The 23,822-nt window shown below is 45.8% G+C and overlaps 1 protein-coding gene across 1 annotated transcript in view; it reads left to right on the forward strand.

The window, feature by feature from the left end:
- The first annotated feature begins 1,440 nt into the window (after positions 1–1,440).
- Scsalpha1 (Succinyl-coenzyme A synthetase alpha subunit 1) overlaps positions 1,441–23,822 on the forward strand; it is a 42,500-nt gene continuing 20,118 nt past the window's right edge. The window contains exons 1-7 of the mRNA XM_089578640.1: positions 1,441–1,593; positions 2,980–3,080; positions 5,331–5,447; positions 8,504–8,716; positions 9,214–9,433; positions 11,622–11,695; positions 18,290–18,478. Of these exons, the coding sequence (XP_089434766.1) occupies positions 1,557–1,593; positions 2,980–3,080; positions 5,331–5,447; positions 8,504–8,716; positions 9,214–9,433; positions 11,622–11,695; positions 18,290–18,478 (951 nt within the window). The 5' untranslated portion in view covers positions 1,441–1,556. The remainder of the gene's footprint in view (positions 1,594–2,979; positions 3,081–5,330; positions 5,448–8,503; positions 8,717–9,213; positions 9,434–11,621; positions 11,696–18,289; positions 18,479–23,822) is intronic.

Below are 23,822 nucleotides of genomic sequence, written 5' to 3' on the forward strand. Positions count from 1 at the left end.
CCCCTTGTGCATGGAATATTCCTCAATCACGGTGAAGACCTATAGGCGCGCATTTTCTTGGGCCCACGGTAGAGGTTCGCTGCCAAGGGTCATATTCCGCAGGGCGGAAGTGGGAGAGAGGCGCCTCTCATGAACAAGACTCGCTGATATCCGACCCGCGCCGTACTACGCCGCAGGCGACGCGCGGATATTCGCGCGGATATTTACTCCTGCAAAAAAAAAAAAAAAAAGAGAACGGTGCTGTTTATGGGGCACAAACCTAGCCCCCCATACAATTTTGGGTCGCACTGGGCTAGGCCTGAGCTTTTTGCCTGAACTTTTGACGCCTGTACTAGATATTATTTTCTCTGTTTATTGCCGATGAGCGGTTGTTTAATATCGTTACTTTATGTCTGAGCTTTCTGCCTGAACTTTTGACACCTGTACTTGTAATTCTTTTTTGTATTTATGTATTCACCCTGCGAAAATACCTTGTGGGATTGCAGTATTCATAAATAAATCCGTGTGACCATCGCAAGCAATAACAAAGGGATCTTCCAAAGACTGCGAGAGGGCACTACGACACTCATTCTTCAAACTTCATGTGCGAGCAGGGCATGCCTACGCCTCATCCAAATTCACACACACACGCACACGCACGCACGCACACAGAGAAAAAAAAACGGAGGACAAAAACAGACATCACCAGTGCTTCATAAATTTTTCCACCGTTTTTTTTTTTGTTTCGTGCTGCTTCCAAACAATTAATACACACAAATCGTGCTTGTTTATGCAGATCAGAACGCTTTCACTACGTACAGGCGCGGCCATAAGGAAACGGAGCACGCTATTGAGTTCGAAGTGTAATCACGCTTTCTCCATTGCTAATGAAGAAGCGTTGTTTGCCTACAAGAAAGCCCACCAACCTCCGCTACCAGCATGCGCGCACCACTGCTGGAAATTTCAATTAGGTGACGCATGGAAAATATTCGAAGACAGTTGCGTGCTCCGTTCACTTTTGTCCGCGCCTGTACGAGAAATAAACGCCACCTAACAGGAAAGCGCGCTGTGCGCTGTGTGAGGAATATGAGTGCAGCAGAAATTTTGACTCATTACTTCCACTTTCCATATTCCATGGAATACGACGCTCTTTGTTCATGCAGGATGGCGGTTGGCTTTTCTTCTTTTTTCGGCAGCTCATGATTGAGGAGGATACTAAAAACGTCAGACACCCTTCGTCGGAAGATTCCTATTTGAAAGTTGCTCTTTCCACATACGGGAAATGACTTGAAGCAAGAAAGCACGGCTGATGCGTCGGTCCTGTACCGTTTGAAATAAGCCGCTTTCTTGGCCCCACAACGGAATTTGGGTGCTGTTTTCGGACGGTTTAGCGGTGTCATCTTTAACGCTTTTGAATTTTGGCGGGAAGACTTCGGGTCCGGGCGGACCCGCGTGCGCGCGTTCACGCGTGTTCTTTGGCGGCCTTCCGTACGTACTTTTCTCCTTTGGCCGGAGTCCAGCCACTCCGCCCTTGCATCTGGCCACCATGGGCAGACCTCTCCGGGGCGAAGGTAGTCATGGCATGCTGCAGGTTTGTCTCCAGGGCGTCTGCAAGTATGTTATTATGCGTGTTTCTCTTTTCTTCCTGCATGCTTCGCGGGGCAGGTCGGCTTTTGTTCACACTGGATATTGCAGCTATGTTTTCTGCCTTGTGTTCAGGCTCTAGTTTTTGCGAGGCGGGAGACATCACGGGTGCTCACTCGTGGTGCGTAAAGCCATGCTTGCCGATTTCCGTAATTATGTTGCTCTTAACTACCTGCTCGTCATAAATTTGCCATAAAAACATATTAGCAGTGCAAAGAAGCCTGTGCCTTGGAACAAAAAATATGCGCCACGCCAGGTCGAAGTAAGACGACCGGACGTTCAGGGCAAATGTGGCTCGTTGTAGAGCCTAATACCAAGTTATTTGCTACTGTTATCGGCCTTTCGCCCTCGAGTACCTTTACCAGTTGCGTCATTATTGTATGAGTCGTTGAGGTGGTACAATTTGGTCATTGGATGTTCCCATCGATCTCACTCGTTCAAGAAACGATACCTTTGACCTCTTCGTGAAGCAACTGCTACCGCTGTTGTAAAACGAAACAGAGAGCCGGGTTTATCGCTTCTTCAAGATAAATCGTGACCTTTCGCATGTCTTCACCCTCAGTTGCATGAACAGTGGAGTTGAGTGCACGTTTCTTGCGCTTTTAACCGCGTGCTAACATTTCTTTTCATGCATCAAAACGTACTTGCTATGAGTGATTTCAAGAAGTGAGTTGCACTGTTTGAAGATGCGCAGCTCGATGGATTTGTGAATGTTTCCCCTGTTAGGTTTGATAAAACTTCGCATTATGAACTCAAGTATTGCCAGGGGGTCAAAAGGTGGAACATGCTGTCATAAATGCTTGGGCCTTTCTCCACGCATTACGCGACATTTATGCCGTGATAAACATTTCCGCCATGTAAGAAATTAAGCTCAGATTGAAGCACATTGTCAATGACGCGGGTTCGATCCCCGCCGCGACGGTCGCATTTCGATGGAGGCGGAATGCCAGAGGCCCGTGTACTGTGCGATGTCAGTGCACATTAAAGAACCCCATCTGGTCGAAATTATCCACAGCCCTCCACTACAGCGTCCCTCACAGCCCGAGCACGAAAGCGTCATAGCACGTCATGACTATGAACATCATAGTCATTGCACAAAAACGAAACGAAGCATATTGTCGACTGGCATGACTTCCTTCACAGCACAAATGTCACCACTTTTGGCTGCACTTATGGCTGTGTGCATTTACCTAACTATTAAAGCCGTCTGTTTTACTGAAAAAGAAAAAAAAAAGTTCAGCCCATAATTAGGCCATAATTGGCCCATAGGCTCTTTTACCATTCACTGTCCTTTTTTTTGTGTTGTTGAAAATTTCTGCAGCTGTTGACAATGGTTTGTGTTCTTTTTTTATTCAGCTTTCCCCTTAGGCGTCCGAACTTGTTACACGAATACACGGAATGCTTTGAAAATTAATAAAGATACCAAGGTCATATGTCAAGGCTTCACTGGAAAACAGGTAAGTTTGGTTAAACTACCATGCATTTTTAATATTAGCTTAGTAATTGTTGACATAACTGCAGAAACATGTTTTTTGTTATAAATGCACCCTGTTGGTGTGCTTTCTTTCACCATATTCATTGTACAGATTCCTGAAAGTGTTCCTGTAGCAGTGACAACTGTACGCTCCGCGTTTTTACACATGCAACTTTGTCGGCATTCACATGGCGTTCCTCAGCCTTGGCCAAGCATTTTGATTTGAATTTATGAGTTGTGATACATGACCTGAGTATGTTTTTTGCTAGCACACTATGCTGAATGTGTCTTTTTCTTTTTTGCATTGAGTTAGTTTGTTATTGGATTGTTGTAGGTGCTGCTTAGCTAGTGCACAAGATTCACTCCACTCGTGTAAAGTGACATCGTTTGTCCTCCCAAAGTTTGGTGCGTGAGGTTACCTTTTGTTGCTGCTTTGTGCCTTATTGATTGCTAGAAAAGCACTCTAATTCTCTTCGTGGCAGTGAAAATTCTTAAACGCTTAAAAGGTTTTCCTTAACTGTTGCTGTGTTGTCACAGTTTAAACACATTGCATGTGTCAGTGAAAAAAGATTGAATAAGACTAAGGTTTTTCAGCAGCAGGAAGCTTTCAAGTCGTATAGTAATGGGGTAATTACTGGAAAACACAACCCTTTCCCTATTGCAAAAATGAAGAAAATTGCACCAGATTTACTAGAATTTTTTTTCGGTTAGTTCGTAGAGTTTTTTTTTTTTTTTTTCTGAATAAAACTGCGGCATTCTTTCAATTCAGTAAGGTTCCTTTATTTCACAAATTGCTTGAAAAAAAATTGTTTGAATAAGGCTTTGCTGCTTGGTGTTTATGTAGTGCGGAAAAGCGTCTCGCAGGGCTCAATGCACTATGAAAGAAAGAATACGAACAAGAAATAATCCGAACAGTGAAAAAAAAAAACGCATATGTATAGCGACTCCTTTTCCGCAGCTTGTAAAGCACAGTAGGCCATCTTCGTATAGAAGAATTCGAAGCAAGGCATGGCACATAGGCCAGCTCAACACACCGTTCGTACCAGTGCTGCGTTTCCTTCCTTTTCTTCTGTGAAGCATCTTTGTTGCCAGAGTGGGAGCACACTATGCATGCACGTAGAGAGGCAGGCAGAGAGGCAGCCATGCTTCACGTGTGGGTGTCAGAGGCAAGAATAATGGAAGGAGAGGCACACATGGCACAACATGAACAAGTGTGGCCGTCTAGTGTCAGAAATTGCCACTAGATGCAATGGGGAAAATATAGTCATCATGATTTACTGTGTAAGAAGTTTTTGTTCATGATGTCTAACAGTCATCATTGATTACATTGGTAGAGAGAAACAGAAGGACGGAAATGCAGGGAGGTTAACCAGGCGATGCCTATACTCGTCAGCGGGAGGGAAAGGGTTAAAGCACAAAACCATTCTAGGGACTTGCCTTCTGCCCACAACCTAGATGAGTAAGCAGTTGCATTTAGGTTGAAGTGGTTCACCAGTATGCCCATTGAGACATAGATTGGTGCATTTTTTTTTTAACAGATATGCCGAATAACTTCTGCAGGTCATATCCAAGCTATTTCCAGCAGTTCAGACATTGGGCCGTGCTATAGTGTTCATGTGCTGCCCTGAGCTGAGTCACTGTAAGCATGTTGTGCATTGCAGCACACAGCAGCAGAATGAATGCACCAGCGTTCCAGTCCATGAATCAAAGCATGTGAGGAAGCTGTGATAAATAATAAAGTAATTTAATGTTTGAGTCCATTGTTGACTAGTCTCTTTATGAGATTTGCATTCAGGCTGTGAATGCTCTTAGTTGCTGTCTCTGAGAAAGGACTCATTTTTCCGTCTTCTAGGTCCTTGAGGCAAGATAGGCGACAAAAGCTGACTTTTTTTTTTTCATATATATATAAAAGCACATGTTTTCAAATAAAAACCAGACATTGCACAAGTGTTAGCATCATGCTCCTTCACTAGTGTCCTTGTGCAATTTTCATGTGCCTTGTCTGAGCCTAGAATAAGCCAGTTAGCTTTAGTGTTTTCTAATTCAGGCTCTTGGTGGTGCAGCAAGATAATGAGTTGGACATCATTCACTCGGCGGAGAGTGATCGTGTGTGTTTGGCATTCTGAAAAAAGTGTTATTCACTATTGAGAAGAAAAAAATGAAGAAGCTGGCAGGTCCCAGTGCATGCTGGTCTACTGCTCCCCCAGTGTGTCTCTTGTTCTCACTTCTGCAGGGCACATTCCACAGCAAGCAGGCACTAGAATATGGCACTCGGCTTGTTGCTGGTGTGTCCCCTGGCAAAGGTGGCCAGACTCATTTGGGTCTCCCAGTCTTCAACAGTGTTAAAGAGGTAAGTGGCAGGATTCTGTGGTGCAGGTTCATAGGCAAGCAAAGCTTGTTGTTTGGTATACTGCTGGTGTACGTTATTTCGCTGTGTGAGTGGCACACTAACAAAGTGTGCAGGAAAAATGTAACTGAACGGCGCGAATTAGAGGCACGCAATCTTTCATAAGGGATGTTTTGCTCATTGCGACGCAAACTTTCATCTTGAATAGTAGTACTCTTGTTGCAAAACAATAAGCAGAACCGAAAACTGGGCGAGTTGGTGAACGTTCAACATTATGTACAGCACGAAAAACTGGCAGTGCTTGTTTGTTTGCGTGTTTCTTCCCCTGTCTTCGTTTTTCGCGCTCTACATAATGTTGCAAAACAATAACTGGAAACCTTATAGTTGGGCATCGGAGCGCGGCCTTTTTTTGTTCCAGGTTGGTTTTCGTTGCCACCGATGTCAGAACTGAATCTCGGCAAAAAGGCAGCAACTTCAGACTCTCTGCTGCCCGGGTAATCGATAAAATAAATCGCGCAGACAAAGTGGATTCCTGAGATTTGCGACGTTTTAGGGTGTGCATAACGTATGCGGAGGCTGCCAAGCAACTTTGGCGCTACTGCGCCTTCAGAGCGCGTTGAAAAAATTCTGCCTTGCATGGAAAAACGAACTACTTCGAAAACGTCATTTTATTTGTCTAATTACAAGCCAGACGCGCAGTGTGCCCATAAGCATTGCAGAAGATTCCCAAATCGGTGCGCGAAGTCATCATTAACTGGCCAATGATGTTTAGTGGGCATGGTAAGAAGACTTAATATACACTTTATCATTCGATGCACTCCACTATGGTGTACAAGAGTTGGTATTGCAGATGACGAAGTCTGTAGTTTCGTTGATTTGATCTACTTCAGGGAATAATTCAGACTGATGGCTGTGGCACGTAAGGAGTGTGTAGGTCATGTGACACATGAAAAAACTGCAGTATAAATGCTGATACATATCTGTTCTCATTCCAGCTTTTGAAGCAAGCTGGCTTCATCATTGTAGTAAATTGAAACTGCTTATCAGCAATTATATTGCAGCTTTTTTCGTGCCTCATGTGACCTGAACACTCCTTACATGTCACAGGCATCATTCGGTTGATGAAACCAAAATCAAAACAACATCAAGAAGAAATACAATTATAAATTATTTAGCAGTTGTAAGCGAATACCGCATGGTGAACATGTGTCCTAATGTCTAGTGCATCATTTGAAAGAAGAAAACGAGAAACTAAAATTGGGCGTCGATGGCCCTTCAAAAATTTTCCTGCCACTCAATTCAAACTCATGACACCCTTGCAAAAAAGAATGGGTTGCCACTATTTTGAAGTGATGCATATGTAGCGTAACCTCCGGGATCTGCGCCAAAATTTCAGTGACAGCACGTGCAGTTTACCTGCGAAACCGACTGGGGATGGCAACACCTGTATTTAGTTTTTTGCTCTCTTCTAGCTTATAAAGGCTCCGTTTTCAGTGAGAATGATCTCTGTCATTGGAATGCTGCAGTCTGTTGATGTACACGGGCCGGGGCACCCTTTTTTAAAATTATTTTTCTTAGTCTCACCATTGCATTAGTCTATTGATATAGGCCAGCTTCAGTTTGTCCTAAGTGTCCTTTTAAGTGCGTGGCAGGTGTAGGTGGGTACCTTTGATTTTTTTAGGGCTTCCCAAAGGATACATTCTGCATGAAAATGATTGTTTATTTGGAATCAGTAGTGCGCAGTAAGTGTGCATGTTTTGATGTCGTTATCTGTTTGTAAATTTTAAACAGTACTGCCATATTCACACTATTGTAAGTCGACCTATTTTTTTTTATTTGAAAATCCGAAGTTGGGGGTCTACTTGCAATCGAAACCAAAACTTGGCACCATCAGTAAAGGTGAGACAAACAAGATATCAGGAACACTACAATGTGTTTGCAATGTTCTGTTTACTCTACGGCCTCTACTCGGTAACATTCAGCTATTCTGCACGCTTGTTCAAAAGTATTTTTTTATTTATTTATTTATTTTACTTTTAACTGTGCACGCGGTGCTCATGGGAGAGTGTCGATAGTTGATGGAAGGGCCGCTGTTCCAATTGCGGCGGCACCACCGCTTGGAACTGCGGCGCTTCTAGGCAGTGTCAATATGGCAGAGCCAGTGCCACACACGCCTCATTTCTCTTTGGCTCTTTTTGATGCATTTGGGTTGACTGTCGGCCATGTTTTATCACTTTTTACTCATGCTTTGTCAGTTGTCGTTAGTGCTCCGGGCCCAGTAAGCGTTGGGCGCTCATTCACGGCTACATTCAAGGTGACTGCAATTCTTTATGCTGAAGAAACAAACTGCTTGCTAGACTGAAAGTTCGACGTTTCGGAACAAGTGATGCAGGTGTAACGGCTGCAACGAGGCAAAATTTTCAGCTATTCCACGCAATGTCATGGTGCGGTTTTTGCAAAGTGGGCGATTTCACTGGGCAGCGACGTTGGAACAGACGTGCTGTGGGACTACAGAAGTGACGACGGCGGCAGCACTAGGGAGGACAATGGCACAAGTGTGGACGAGTAGTCCCGTGAATAACACATTTTCATTGTGGAATGTACCCACGGGCCTGCCCTTTCTTTTTTTTCCCAACATGCCACATGGGGGGGGGGCACTTACATTCGAGTTGACTTACAATTGTGTAAATACACTAATAACAGGAGTGCCCACCACCCTACATGCACTAATATCTGCCAGATGTAGCACGTGCTTCTAATCCACACAACTGGAATACTTTTGGTTATGATTGCCTAAGTGCATAAAGTGTACCACTGTTGCCAAGGCAAAAACCAGCATGTGGGCACAGCTGCACAATGTTTTAAGCATGCATTTTTTCTGTGCCATCTTGTGCATCTCGTGTAGCTGCCTGGTGTTTTTGCTAGTACTTGGCCTAGCATTTATGGTGGAAGTGTCACCTGGGATGGCTGAAGCCAGATAAGTTGTCTCAGTACAGAATTTGTCACAATGGGGCATTTTATTGACTGTGGCATTATTGGTCTGCATGATGCGCCTGCAGGCTCGGGCACAGACGGGTGCAGATGCAAGTGTCATCTATGTGCCGGCCCCTGGTGCTGCCAAGGCCATCTTGGAAGCCATGGAAGCTGAGATCCCCTTGGTGGTCTGCATCACTGAGGGCATCCCACAGCAAGACATGGTGCGTGTCAAGAACCAACTTGTTAAGCAGGACAAGACACGCCTTGTTGGGCCAAACTGCCCTGGCATCATAAAGGTAAGCATGGCTGCAAGGTTTGTGGTTTTGCAAGTGCTGACATTGTGTGACTGAGAGCTTGCATGGAGGAGTTGCTTAGTGGACCAGCACCTAGTGCGCCACACGTTTTGTTTGGAATGTGCTGCCATAAAATTATTTTGCCACAGTGTTCTACAGGGTTTTATTGTTACTACGTTCTGAGATGCCATAAAATATTTTTGTATTTTTGTACTAGTGTTCTGTATGAATTTGCCACTCGTTGACAAAATATAATGCATACCAAGGAGCTCTTTGGTATCACTTGATCTGAGATGTTTGTATAAATGCTAAACTTGTGTGGGTGATATCTTTCTGGCAACTGTCTGTTTAACATCTTGGAAAGCCTCTTTTCTGTGCTGTAAAAGTTGCCAGGTTATGAATTGATTGCCTAAGATTATAAGCAAGACATGCCTTGTAGCCTTTTAGGGTAGCCGTTTTTGCACAGATGTGGTTAATGTGTGGTGTGGGTGGTGTTTCAGCCTGAAGAGTGCAAAATTGGCATCATGCCTGGGCACATCCACCAGAAGGGCAAAATCGGCATCGTGTCACGGTCAGGCACTCTGACCTATGAGGCTGTGCACCAGACGACACAAGTAGGCCTGGGCCAGTCACTGTGCGTGGGGATCGGTGGAGATCCTTTTAACGGGACCAATTTTATTGACTGCATTGACATCTTCCTGAATGATCCGGACACAAAGGGTGAGTGACAGTATAGCAATACCCTCAGACAGTGTACCTCTAGAGTTTTGTGTGAAACCTTCCAATGTCCTATCAAGCCTTCTCTGTTGAGGATGCTTAACTGCTCTTAAAAAGACACTCAGCTGGGGTTTTATATGTGTTAGTGTATAAACTATAAGACTGGTAAACCATCTAGCTGTACACCGGTGTTTCCATTTGCTTAACTTCAAAAATAGACAAATCCCTGATAGTAAAATTATTGGTGCTTGAGTAATATACTCTCTGATGCAATAATATATTGCACCTCGTAATATGCCACTGAGTACTGTGTATTGGCACATATAAGTCAACTGCAAATATGCAGTTGTAGACAGAAAGATGCATTTTAATTTTTTTTGTATAAATTCAAAATATCCCGGAAATAAAATACAGTAGACTCGTAATAATTAAAACTCGGATAGTCTGTACTTTCGGTTAATTCAGACAAATTTCAAAATTTTGGTTGGCTGGCTATATGCCCTTTAATTTGTACCTTGATTTCTCTTAAATTCAGTTAATTCAAACTTTGTCTTTCTTCGACACTCGCGGCATGCGAAAGATTGGTGACCGGGGTCGGATGAGTCAGGTCTGCAGTGCTGCGTGAACTGGAAATCTGGCCTTTTCTACCGGATAGCTTGGACGTGGCCCGAAGTGGGGCCATGTCGATAAAGTTGCTCTGTTGCTGCATAGCTTCATTTTCTGAGCTGACAAATTTGATGTGTACCTCATCATAGAGGTGGGAACGTAATGGCGCAGAGCTGATCCTTTACTCGTAAAGTTTGTCTCCTTCACTGAATTCAGTGTACCATGAGCAAAGAGGTTGATCAGGGAATTCTTTAAAGGGTTATACTTTTTTAGCCCCTCAACAGACACATTTGTTTTCGAAAATGGCATCAAAATAGTCATTTAGTATCTGTGTTGCCATCTGTTCTCAAACAAACAAAAAAATGCTTTGGACGAGCCCCACTCGCCTTAAAACAGGCACTGGTTAACGGAAAACACACAACAAGCTAGACTCGTCAGGAGCCAGAAATGACAGTCGGCTTATGACGAGCCTGGCTCGTCACAAGTCTGCTGGGTGGTTAAGCACTCGGGGATTTGGGCTTTGGATATGTGTTTCAACAGACCTGAAACACTATTTCTTTCTTGAAATCACAACTGGTGAGCTCCTCAGGCATGCGAGGCCCAAGTGTCCCCCATTCAACTGCACAGAATGGCTGGAGAGGCCCGTGTCAGGCGGCAGTTTTTGCAGGCTGTCCCTATCTCATCCAGGTCATGTAGCAGCGCTTGGCGGGGTACCGATGCTTTTGGCCGCTACAATTACTTTCTTTTTAAAAGCAGCCAAGGACTGCTTTCGCAGTCGCGATACCATAGGGGGTGCGATCATCCTGGGCGCCACGAGCTCAGGTCAGCGTTGTGAACTGGCAGCGAAACCGAAACTACAGACTTACGCCACCACTATATAGTGCCTCCCCTCGCTCGAAGCGTGGTGGTGACGGCGCTCGATAGTAACCATAGAGTTTCTTACTATTAACTAGAGGGAAAGCTCGCAGCCCAGCACTTCATCCACTATGGACGCTCGAGGTATAGTGCCTAGACCCGAGGCATGTCGGAAAAATACTGGCCTCAGATTAACATCTGGTGGATTGTTGACTATGCTACGGATTGGGTTTTTAGGTTGTGCAGTTTCGTTTTCACTGATGTTTTGTGCGCTTTGTGGTGTTGTTATCTAGCTGCGCACGCAGTTCATTTGAGATCTGAAGCATCAGAAGGTGCTTGACTGAAAGTGAACTGTGCACAGTGTCTGGTGCCTGCTAGGCCTGAAGTCCGTTTGCCCCATTGCTCTCCAACTCTCGGCCCTCACTGACCAAAAAAGAGTTATTTACAAATATAAGGTGGCGTGTACTCGCCCCCTCCCTGCGAGGTGGCATCATGTCGCACGTAGCTCAAAGCAAAAAATGCGTAACGGTGCAATTGCAAGGCCAGTAGTCAGAGGCAAATGGGAAATACCTTGATAATACCTGATGTTATCAAGTATGTTGGCATTACTTTGTGATGCCTGTGCAACGTTGTTGCTTACAAAGCAACTACACCATTCAAACCTTTACGAGGTTGTGCGTAGCGCTTGTCATTGAAAGCACATTTGTTTCTTTTGTCCTTCAACTTGTAGGTATTATACTTATTGGAGAAATTGGTGGGAATGCGGAGGAAAGTGCTGCAGAATTTCTTGAAAAGCACAACTCGGTGAGTAGCAATCTCTCCTCCCCCCCCCCCCCCCCCACCTTGTCTACATCACATAAATCCCCGTTTAATTACCATGCAAACTTGTGCATTGGTGAGTTACCGAATTGACATTAACCATTGTGACTGGCTGTGAAGTTCAGTCCAAGTCATAATGCATGTTCGTTTTCCCAGCAGCTGAGCGCCTCACTTCTTTGTAACATTGTGACAGCAGGGCACTATTGTATAATCACTTGTAAGGGCCGCACCCTCTTGTTTTGGAATAGATAATTGAGAAAAAAATACGGTTTATATACATTTTTTAATTCATGTATGGGGTGCACCTCCAGACTTCACTCCCGAACTAAAAAAAAAAAGTGCGGCCTTTACACGAGTTTATGCAGCAATTTAAGAGAAAGTTGGATGAGTTGGTTGGGACGAGACAAACACAATGTTGTGTTGTGTTACGTTGTCTTTTTTTTTTTTATTGCAATAATGTCAAGCACTAACATAAAGTATAGTCAGGTACAGCTCCACAGAGTGTTTTTAGTTTGGAATGCTAAAGGCATGCATTTCCCAACTGTGCTCATTAGGGGTTTTTCTGTCGACTTCTGTGACCTGTCCAGCATAGGCATGCACCATGAGGGTCAGCCGACATTCATGGGCGCCTCTTCAACAACACTTGCTGTTGGGCAAGTTGGTTTGTTTCCATGTTTGCAGGACACAGCGCAGGAATGAGCGGAACACAAGAACAAAAATGATTACAGGATGGAGTGCTGATCAGTGCTCCGTCCTGTCGTCCTCCTTGTTCTTGTGTTCTGTTCATTCTTGTGCTGTGTCGTGCTTCTCTTCAAGTCTTCTGGGTAGCAGGAAGCAATAGGAGAACTTCTTGCTGGGCTAGTTGGTAATTCATTGTAAAAGTAAAGGCGCCAAAAACCACACACACACAAGACGAGAACGAGACAGAGGCGCTCTGTCCCATTCTCTTGTCTTGTGTGTGTGTGTGTGGTTTTTGGCGCCTTTACTTTTACAAAAGCAATAGGAGAAAAAATTTGTGCCTCCTCCTTCATGCCAATTAAGGGGCCACTTCTCCCCTTTCCTATTGTGGGGTTTCTAGAGTGGTTTGGACCCTGCACTCAGGGCCAACGCCACTCCGCTAGCTCGACCACACCTGTGGCCGCGAAGAACAACACCACCGAGGAATAAGCCCCCAGGCAAAACCATTTATTGGGATCTCCCAATTCCGACGGCCTCCCTCGGTCCCGCGCAAGCAGCAACGGCAGGCAGCAGGCACAGGAAACAGGCACAGAACAGTTCGGGCTAGTTCGGGTCACCTGGGCCGCCGCTGGTGTCGCGTCCGCTGTCTCCGACGTCTCGCTCTCCACTTCCCTGCTCTGTCCCGTGCGCGCGGCCCGCGCGGCCGCCGAAACCGAGAGGGACGGGAAAGGATGCCTGCCCGCACACGTGATGACGGGTATCTCCCCCTCCCCTCTCCGCCATCGTCGTCGCTTCGGGGTAATCTGAGGTAGAAGGAGGGAAGGCCAGCGGTGGGCCCCGAGCGAGAGAGGGGAAGCGCTGGGCGCCCCCAGCGGGCGAGGAAGCGGTTTTCCACACTATGCTTTCCAGTGCTACATACATGTTATGCCCCTGTAAGGTGTAAGGTGAAAACCAGCAATGCACAGTGCATATTCAGCTTTCAAGTGAAGGAAAGAGCGCAGGCAGGGACGTGGCACGACTACACAGGTGCTGAACTAACAACTAAGGTTTATTGTCACACAAAAAAGGAATTTATAGGCCACACAAAACAGAAACAAAAGTTTCCTAGTCTGGCTACTATCAGCTGATAAAGGGCAACTTTAATGTGGCAGATGGCATACGAAAACAAGGTTTGAAACCGTGAGCAAAGATAAAACTGACATTCATAGCTAAAAAAGGAGAGAGAAACGAGAAAGAGTGGTGCATCGTGTTGTACAGTAACGGTGACGGTAGGGAATGAAAGATTAAATTGTCCACATGGGCGAAACTCGTCATCCAGGTATGCAAGTTTCTTCTTGTGCAGAGCGATCGACGAGGTGCTGACACAATCTGACAAGAGGTGCTAACACAGGGCAAAAGACAGTCCCTTGACTTGACTTCGTGCACCAGTTAGCCTGCAAAAAAGCCCTATTATGTGATACTCAGATTCATTAGGTGCTGCCTGTGCATGCTGACATGGGGCAAAAAATTGAAATGCACTAGGCTGCTGTTTTCTTTGTGATATAGGGTTGCAGAGTCATTTGGCTGTTTTGTGATATTTTCCAGGACAGCAGCTTGGGCATGTTGGTTATTCATTTGTGATGGAACAGCGCAAAACACCGGGACAAGAGACAAGCGCTGTTCCGCTTGTCTCTTGTCCCGGTGTTTTGCGCTGTTCCGTCACAAATTGTGATATTTTGTAGTGCATTGATGGAGTATGCTTGCATTGGGCTCCCACCTGTAATGTTGAACTGCTTACTAAAACAAAATGTTTTGCATTTGGTTAAGATATATCAATTTAAATGGCTGTTGACATTCATTTTCCAAATTGCTAAAATTCCTTCCCGGTGAAGATTTGTGAACAAGACACGGGTTACGTAACAGGACCTGTGCCGTGTTGTGCCTACTTTCCAGGCAGCCAGACCTCCAAAGCATCAAGTAGAAGTATGAGCCCCTAGTGCATCCTTGCAATTTGTGTGTTTATTTAGTTAAGCTTTCTTCATTTTTCATCTTTTTAGCATGCTGCTTCTATTCGAGGCTTCCATAGGGTGCTGACCCGAAAGATGCTTGTTCGATCTCGGCAGTGGTGGTCGCATTTTGATGGAGGCAAAATGCTAGAGGCCCATGTACTATGCAATGTCAGTGCATCTTAAAAGACACCAGGTGGTAAAAAGTTATCCAGAGCCCTTCAATATGGCAACCATCATAACCTGAGTTGCTTTGGGATGTTAAACCCCTTTATTGTAAAACTCTCAAGGAAAACTTAAAAGCGTAAAATAATCTTGAGACAAAGCCTGCACTGAACCAGAGGTTATCACAGACAAAAACCAAATCAACATAAAAGAAAAGGGGCAAATGCCCAATAGAAAGTTTAAGAGAAACCAGTGGGAAAAATTATGGCACAAATGACGGGTGGGCAGAGGTGGTTTATAGGGCAGAGAGGCTCCAAAAAGATTAATAATTAGGAAAGAAGAAAACAAAACAAGGCTGGATCCAGTGCACGTCCCCAGGAGCTTCAGATGTGCCCGGAGGGGGCTAGGAGGAGGGAAGATGCTGGGGGATCTGTAGGAAGGAAGAAAAAGCGAGGAAAGAAAACGAGAGGGGAAAAAAACAACAAAATAAATGGGCTAAAGAAAACAGAAGGGGTATAAAAAAAAACATGGAAAAGAGAAAAGTGAACCAGAAGAAAGGGGGAAAAAAGAACGAAAAGAATCATGGCAGGAACCAAAACTTCGAAGAGAAAAAGCAGCAAAGAAAAGAGTGCAAAAGTAGCAGCCATGAAACAAAAAATGCGGGCGCACGCAGGGCAAGCAAGCAGCTATAGAAGTACTTTGGTTTCGGCTAGTTGGTTCGTAGCCACGTTTGAAACAGAAAGGCTCAAATGGGACGAGGACGAGAAAGAACGTGAAGCAACAGGACAGGAGCCTGTCCTCTTGCTTTTAGTCGCCCACACGAAGCATGTGGGCGGCTAAAAAAATGGTACTGTTCTGCTGTGCTACTAGTCCATCGTGTACTGCGCTGGTTGGACCTGTGTAGTTTCTGGCATGCTAGCAAAGTTGAGAGGTAAAAGAAAACCTCGAGAGAGAGTAAAAAAGAAGTGCTACTTGAGGGGCCTTTCATTTCGACAGAGGTGAATGCTAACTGGGGATTTTTAGAAATGGAAGTTGCAGTTGTTCTCTTGCTTTCAATTCTCTTCTATTCTTTGGTTTGCTTTAGGCTTGAAATGGTTTTGCTAATCTCATTGTTTATTGAGCGTCTTGCTGTGCTAATGTGATATAAAGTGGCAAGCATCTTAATCAAGCATCATTTTACTACTGTGCTGACTGTGCACAGTACCGTTTAATCAGTACTCTACTTGATTTTTCGTCGCATTAAGTCTGTCCTCCCAGATGCTGCTTTTTGGCTATGTTAGTTGAAAAGAAAACAAAATCATTGCTCTTTCATTAAAATTACTCCAGGCCTGGTTGCAATGTGTTGTTTCCAACTATTAGAAGCTCACAAACTTGGACCACACACACAAAAAAAAAGTCCCGTACAGAAAACGGTGTTCTGGGGAAAAAAAAAGCTCTGTGCTTTGTCTTTCTGTCTGTGAGCACTGTTCAGAACTTGTTAACCAGGAAACTCTGTTGTGAGTTGCTTTTCTCTGTTTGGGTTTAGACTATTTGTTCTTATCTCTCGCAGTTGACTGGCAGTTAAGTGCCAGAGATAGTGGCTACTTATCTGTTTCTGTTGCATTACCCACTTTGGCTGCGAGCACTTTATGTGAAGCATCTATTGCATTTTAGAGCATATGAAAGCACATGGAGACAAGGGCAAATAAAGTAGCAGCACCTTTTAGGTGTGGGTGCACTTTTGTGTATTGTAAAATGCTGTAGCTATTCCTGCAATCGGCGTGTCTGGTGCTGTTCCACAATGAGCACAAAAGTGGTGCTGCATGTGAAATTGCAATATTTATTGGTTTATCACCTAATTGATTCTACAGATAGTACATAATGGTTTCATAAAGCCTCATTAGCAATTAGGCCTGCAAGCATGCTTGTTTTTGTTTCCCAGGTCATATGAAGTGCCTAAAATACTAGTTACTCCCAATACACGGCTGGCATCTTTTCAAGCTTGTTCAATGCCTTGTGCGTGGTTGCCAGGAACTTGTCCCTTGGCTGTTTTCACGTGAAGTTTTGAACCTCTGATTGTGAACTGATTTGATTTATCTGCTTTTCACATGTTGTGGAATGACCAAGGCAAAATGCATATGAGACGCTGACACTTACCTTCACCAGAAGCTGGAATGTTATACTAGTTTATAGGCTTGCAGTAGGCCAGGGGTTAGGGAGCAGCATTGCGGCGAAGCTCTTGTGTGGGGGTTTTGGAGGGTTCTTTTTAGTACCTTGAGTCAGGTTATCAATGCAGTGGCATTAGGACTGGAAAAATTGTCCATCCATCCATTCATTCATCTGAAGCCTCGATTGGCTGGTAGCAAGGTGGAGAGGGAAATCATCCTCTCCATGAAAGGGGAGGGATTGAAGAGGTAAGACCAAGAGAGGGTGGAAGGTGATGATGGGTGGCGGGTGAGGAGAGTGGAGCGTCACATGGTGATTAACGGTACTGGATCATGCCACCCGCTTGCACAGTCTGAACCCATCAGCGACAGCAGCTGCTCTGTCTGGTGTGAACAATAATGCTAATGCATACTCTGCAACATCAATCTCGTTGGTCTATACGTTTTGGTTGGTGCTTTTGAGTAAATAATTTTTTTTTTCTTTTTGGTTTGAAATGAACAGCACGCACGTGCGGGCCATGTGTGCTGCATTTCATGATATATCTGTACTGTGAATTGTTGACATGTTGTTGGTTTGACACTAGTTATTAAAATTGCAATGGTCTGTGGCATTTTGTGTGGCAATTTTTCTAATGTGTGGCTTCGACATCAGCTTTAAGCAGCCACATTCTGTGGTAGCAGCAGGATCATGGGTGCAGATTTTTACACACAGTGAACCTTGGAGAACCAGTGCAATTCCTCAGGAATTTCCTGCAGTCCTTCACTCAGCTGGGCCTGTCGGATCTTGTGAATTATGACGAGCGAGTAGCACAGCAGTTTCTGGATGCAATGGGTTTACTACTCTCCTAAAGGCAGTGTGTTGCATATGCAACTATGTAGATATGCTTGTACTTATTTCTGCTACATTCTTTCATGTGGTGGCTCATTACTTGGAGCTTTACTGCAGAAACCCATCGCTTACAGTGGTCTCCATCTGCAAGAAATCTGGGGAAGCTCACTGCACTCCCTCTTGCACTTTTTGGCACATCTCATAGCAACACAATTTGGCAATGTGCTGCTGCTGTGTATTTGCACAATACTCTATGGCAAGAGCGATGAAGTTCTGACAGGAGCTGTGGTAGGCACAGGCAGGCATAACTTTTTACTTGCCGCAGGGAAGTCGCCGCTGATCGCAGAATCACTGCATCTCCATGACGTTGTGGCTTGGAGGAGGTCTACACAGGGAATTCCACATAGTGTGAACCAAGGATTGCAGGAAAAACTTGTAGACATCAGAATAAAGCCTGTGCAGTATTCTTGGCAGTCACAGGGGTTCCTGAGTTCAGTGTTTTTTGTGGTTAAGCATGCACTGTGTTCTTGACCACATGTCAAACAGGCGTTTCCTCCGTATATCAGATATGTCTTGTGATGCAGCAGGCAAGGTCCTGATGCACCACTTCCTGCTGCTGTGCCTTCACATTAGTTCTCATAGCATTCTCATGTGGCATTCCCAGCCTGTTCCCATTTAGAGTGGACAGCTGTAGACTTGTAACTGTGCACTTTACAGGCAGCATTGTTGCTGGTACTTGCAATTTTATTTTTTTCATGCCCTGGGGCCTTGTTTGCAGGGTGCGAATGCCAAGCCTGTGGTATCCTTCATTGCGGGTCTGACAGCACCACCAGGCCGGCGAATGGGTCATGCTGGTGCCATCATAGCCGGTGGCAAAGGCGGTGCGAAGGAGAAGATCGAAGCCCTCAAGGCAGCTGGTGTCACTGTCACAAAGTCACCCGCCCAAATGGGGGCTGCTATGTTGCAGGTGGGCATGCCTTTTTGCCTAGTTCAGCACTTTTACTGATGAGCGCATACATTGAGGCTAACCGCTGGCCTGTAGGTCACAGTGAGCTCCCAGTCGAGAGTGAGTCTGGGCCTGAGTGTGAGGTGGATTGAAAATTGCACTGAAGACAATCCAATTTTAGTCATCCGTCCCTTCAGTTTGCTAAGGTTTGCTTTTCTGTCCATTGCTTTGCAGTTGCTAGGTGTCTCTGTGCCACGTCACAGGTGTCGCAGTGCTACTGGTTAGCAGTGCTAGGCTGTTAGCAAGATTCCAGATTTTACTTTTCGGGTACTACGTATGAGACATGACTGCTTCAGCAAATGTGGCACTGGCATCTTGGTTAAGATAGCTAGGAGGCTGTCATGCTACCACTCTTAAGAGGGCATTTATCTTACTGTCTTTGGCAGCACTCAGCTATGCAGTAAGGCATTTTTTGATGTGGATTGAGCATAGGTCGGCACACTCACTCATGAGTGCACTCATATCGCCTCACTCACACTCACACTCACGTCTGTGAGTGTGAGTGTTAGTGAGTGGCCGTGAGTGCGAGTGGACGTGAGTGTGAGTGCGAGTGAGTGGATATGAGTGTCGGTAATCATGAGTGTGAGTGCGAGTGAGTGGATGTGAGTGTGGGTGGTCTGAGTGTGAGTGCGAGTGAGTGGTCGTGAGTGCGAGTAGACGTGAGTGTGAGTGCGAGTGAGTGGATGTGAGTGGGGGTGGTCATAAGTGTGAGTGTGAGTGGACGTGAGTGTGAGGGGACGTGAGTGCGAATGCGATTGAGTGGATGTGAGCGTGAGTAGAGGTGAGTGGGTATGATTGATTAGTGGATGTGAGTGGGCGTGAGTGGCAATGAGTGGTTGTGAGTGGATATGAGTGACAATGAGTGGTTGTGAGTGGCAATGAGTGGATGTGAGTGGTGGGTGGAAGCGACAGCGAAGTCGGTCGCCCATGTTTCGTGACGCTGATACCCGCTTAGCTATTTTCATGTTGTTGACAGCTGCGGGAAGCAAATATTCACTACTGAAGGCGCTCGAGGCAGGATAAGTCATCATATCTTTGGACAACCGAAGGAAAGGATTCCGCTGGCACGGGAACGGCAATCTTTCGTTGCTTTTGTAGTTCACCGTTGGCACGGGCGCAGGCCCTTCGCGGATGCAGTGAGCCGCTACAAGTTTTTTGAGACCCTTTATTGAATTTCGCATTGCCAGTCCTGAAAATATAGATATATGTCTCTTGCCACGCTCCCCGCATGGCTCGATCTTGTATACATATGAGTTACAATGCTTACTGCTGAAACAACGACTGTCCGCTGCTCGGCAATAACTACCGTAAGTTGGGACCTCGGGTGCTGCAGTGGACTTAGGTTTTTTTTCTTTGCCCAGGTGTGCGCATTCCAGAGCTCTCCTCTGGCCGTAATTTGTTCATAGGCTCTGACCCGTGCGGTAACCCGACCTCCTTTATCCCAGGTCTTTAACTGCACAAACCCGGCTCAAGCCCGGAAACGACGCGAAAACCAAGTGCGCTTTTTTTCTGTATGCATAGCATCAGGCATGGTAATGTCTTTGACGCCCAAGGAGATATACAAAACGGCAATATTTTATGTTTTAATTTGCGCCAGAAATTATTGTTTCGTGCTGATGGTGGTAGTGAAGTTCGCGGTCCTGTGCATTGTTTGTCGCGTCCGGGTTCGCGATAAAGGAATGTCCATTGAGTTTTTTTTCTGCCCTCCGCACAACTGCAGGGAGGGGGATGAGTCACACTGGCTGCCCAGCGGTATAAGGGGAGCGGGATAGCGACGGATTCCGAGAATAAGGGAAAGGTCAAACACCCTCCGGGAACATATACATCAGGTCGCATCCCACTGTGCACGTTGTTGCGGAAAGGCTCGTCGTGTAGCTTTTGCCCCATGTCTATGGCAGCACGCGTTGACAACTTGAGGCGCGGTCAACAGGACATTGCCACGCTAGCTACAGGCTTGAAGACAGTTTGTAAGTGACGGTACTGAACAGATGGGCCTTGAGGTGACTTTCCCCGAACCTGAGTTTACCAGAGGTTGAAACAACCTGCACCGTGGGAAATCGAGAATGTTTGCGAAGCTCGCGGGACGAAGGGAGAAACCTCCGAAATCTTGATGGTGGAAAATGTACATATTTGTGCAGTGTTTGTGGAGGTGAGTTATCTTCTTTCCAAAATCACTGATTGGCTGTGTTGTCCTTTTACAGTTGTTGATTGGCGACGTTTTCCTTTCCCCAATGATTTATTGGGTTGATGTTTGTGGAAATACCTGATTGGTTACTGTCTCCACCGACGGCAGGGTCATAGGGTTTAAAATTAAGTGTTTGGGCGGGACCGAGGGCTGGTTTCGTCACGTTAAGCTACTGGTCAGTCAAATGTAAACAAGTTTTCGCCTTGCTTGTATCTTTCTTTGTTTTATTAATTGGTAATAAAAAGAAGTGTCCTCTGGCAACGTGATCGAGCAATATCGAATCTGCAAGACGTCAAGCACCCTTCAATAATCATCATCAACGTAATTTACCTCTACAAGATTGAGAGGGAAACTCAACTGTGATGAAACGTTGCGGCGATTTTCGGCAGTGGATATGAGGTGGCAACGAAATTGCCGGACCTTTTTTGATTGGTTGGACGTACAGTTCGAAATTAATTTTTATGTACTCGGGAAAGGGATATAAAATAGAATGTGTCTGAGTATTGTCCCCGTTTCACTCGAGAAAAAAAAAACTACAGAAGAAAAGCAGTACACGCGACTAAAAGTTAATAAGACTCAAGCTAGGGTGAAAGTTTTCGTTTCGCTTAAAAGTATCGTGCAAGCGAGTGCTGCTATATAAGGCACTGAAGAAAAAAACGTACGACGCCACAGCCAACAATGTGACCAGAAGAGAACAGAAAACTGAGGGCTGCGGGCGGAAGGGGGGCCAGGAGCTTTTCACAAACAGTTCGAAGGATGCCGACATATTCGACTCTGGACTGTGCTCGCAGCACTGGAAAGAGTTGAATATTTAGCTCCCCCACGCTCTCCCCGGAGTCCAAAAAAAAAAATGTTTTTTCTTTGGTCATGAATAGGCTCCCGTCAGCGTCATGTAAGCAGAACTACGCCGTTGGGAATATGAGCAGGTGGGGGCTGCCCTGGCAAGTCAACAACTCAAAAGAAAACATTCGACAGAAGTCTGTCTGGTTGGGGGGCTGGCAGAAGGGGTGCTGGCAACGCACAAACCGACCAGCTCTATCGGTCGCCTTCTCCCCCGCCCAAAAAACTGGCAGCCCAGAGAAAAGGGCCAGGGCGTCGTGTACAAAATTCCGTGTTCCGTCTGCCCGGCGTCGTACATAGGGAAAACGAAGAACTTCGCGGAAAGGATGAGCCAACACAAAGCGGACGTCCGTCACATGAATCGTCAACGCAGCGCCGTGGCCGAACACTGCGAAGGGTGTGACCATCCAATTGACTTCGACAGCACCATTGTATTGGAAACGGAAGCTAACCCACGCAGGAGGCTTCTACTCGAGTCGTGGCACATTCAGCAAACACGAGAGAATGTTAATCGTTCCCTGGGGACTCTCCCCTCATCCTACGTCCATGGGCTGCGGCCATTGACCCGGAGGTTCTCCACACTGGGGCTAAGCTGCGCTCGCCCGTAGTCACACCGTGAAGAAGGGGCCGAGCCGGTCCCGAAACGTCGTGTTTTTCCTGTATTTTACTTGGTTGGCGTCAATTATCTTCTCCTAACAAGTCAGCAACTGCATACAAGCTTCCGCTGCATGTATGCGAGGCTTGGTTCTCATTTGTGCCGCCTAATCTTCGGCATTTGACGAGTGAAACCGAAATGAGCTCGTGAAATGCGATTTTGTTAATTTTTCGTGTACAGCAAGGGGATTAACTTCTGTTGGCACGCACCGATTTCAGCAATCTTACCCTAACTGATATCTGCATGGACAGCATGAGGCATCATTTGAAGCAGATACTATGATTTCCACCAAAACTTCTGGATAGCGCTTTTTCCCAGTAAAGTCATATCATTTCAGATTGGCTCAAATTGGCTACATATGCATTCTTCCGAGAACGACGTTGGAGAATAATCGGGTGCAAAGTAAGCACCCCCTATTACCACGCGGATGCGCATGTGGTCTCCGCATGCACTGGCCTCAAAAACACCGCGTTGGTTTGTAAAGCTTCCTTCAGACAGGATATATGGGCAATACAGAAAACGTACTGCCTGCAGACATGTACAGTACACAGATCGGTCACACATAGTAAGCTTAGTAGGTCTTGTAAATGGATTGATAATGGCAACCTCCCCTAGCATCGTTATTACGCGGGGAAATCCTCTACTTGCGACCCATTCCAGCCATTTTCCTTTGCGTGAGGAAATCACTCGATCTTTTGAAAAACACGCTCCATTTTCCATGCCGCGAAAAGTATTCATAATCGTCACTTGACTCCAATGAGTTGATGCAGAGTCACGGACACGTCATTGTCAAGGAAGACCAAATCTTGGTAATTAGACACCATCCAAGAATATTGTCAAGGCAAACTCATTATTATTACTTGCACACCGTCATAGGCACACGCACAAGGGAAGGAGGTGCGCCCCTCCCCTTCCCCGCTAATCGCCAAGTCTGCCCCATACATTTAATCTGTCGGACCTATTCGGTCATTGTTTACAGTGCAGTGCTACCGCCAAGCAGGTTTTTTAACGGCCAAAGACCTCTGATGTTGCGTTCCAAGAGCTGTTTACTTGCCAGGTCATTTTGGAGGCAATCTTTTCAGTTTCTTTTTTGCTGTGACAGTAACCAAAAAACAAATCTGTCATAGTTTCTGTGGTCTAGAGAGAACGGAAATTACTCCGGAAGCGCGATGCTACATCAATGCTTCAGCGACGCAATGACTGCCTTCCTCTGCCGGTACTCACGTGGTGAACAAGGGAGGGAAAGCCTCAGGGTGTTTGCGAACGTTTCAACAAAAGGACTGTCTTCGTCTGGGTGGAGACAAGACCTCTTGTGGAGACGCTGGCATTACTGTGAATCTTGCCCCTCACTTGTTCAAATTTTGAGCGTCAAAAAAAACCAGCCGCTTACCCTCTCTATACCCTATATTCCTCTGCCGATGTTACAGATTAAAATAAAAAACTACACCTCTGTAATATCCTGTATAATTAGCAATTCCATCACATGGAAATAAATGTTTTATAATCATTCCTCACATTTGCTCTCCGTTTTGGCGGCAGGGGCCTAGGTGAGAGGTGGTTGGGGTGGGGGGCGGGGAGGAGGGGGGGGGGGGGGGGGGGGGGGGCACTGCGCTAAAACTTGGCCC

Source organism: Amblyomma mixtum, chromosome 3 (genome assembly GCF_055824585.1).
Source record: "Amblyomma mixtum isolate Tamu chromosome 3, ASM5582458v1, whole genome shotgun sequence".
NCBI classification, from domain to species: Eukaryota; Metazoa; Arthropoda; class Arachnida; order Ixodida; family Ixodidae; genus Amblyomma; species Amblyomma mixtum.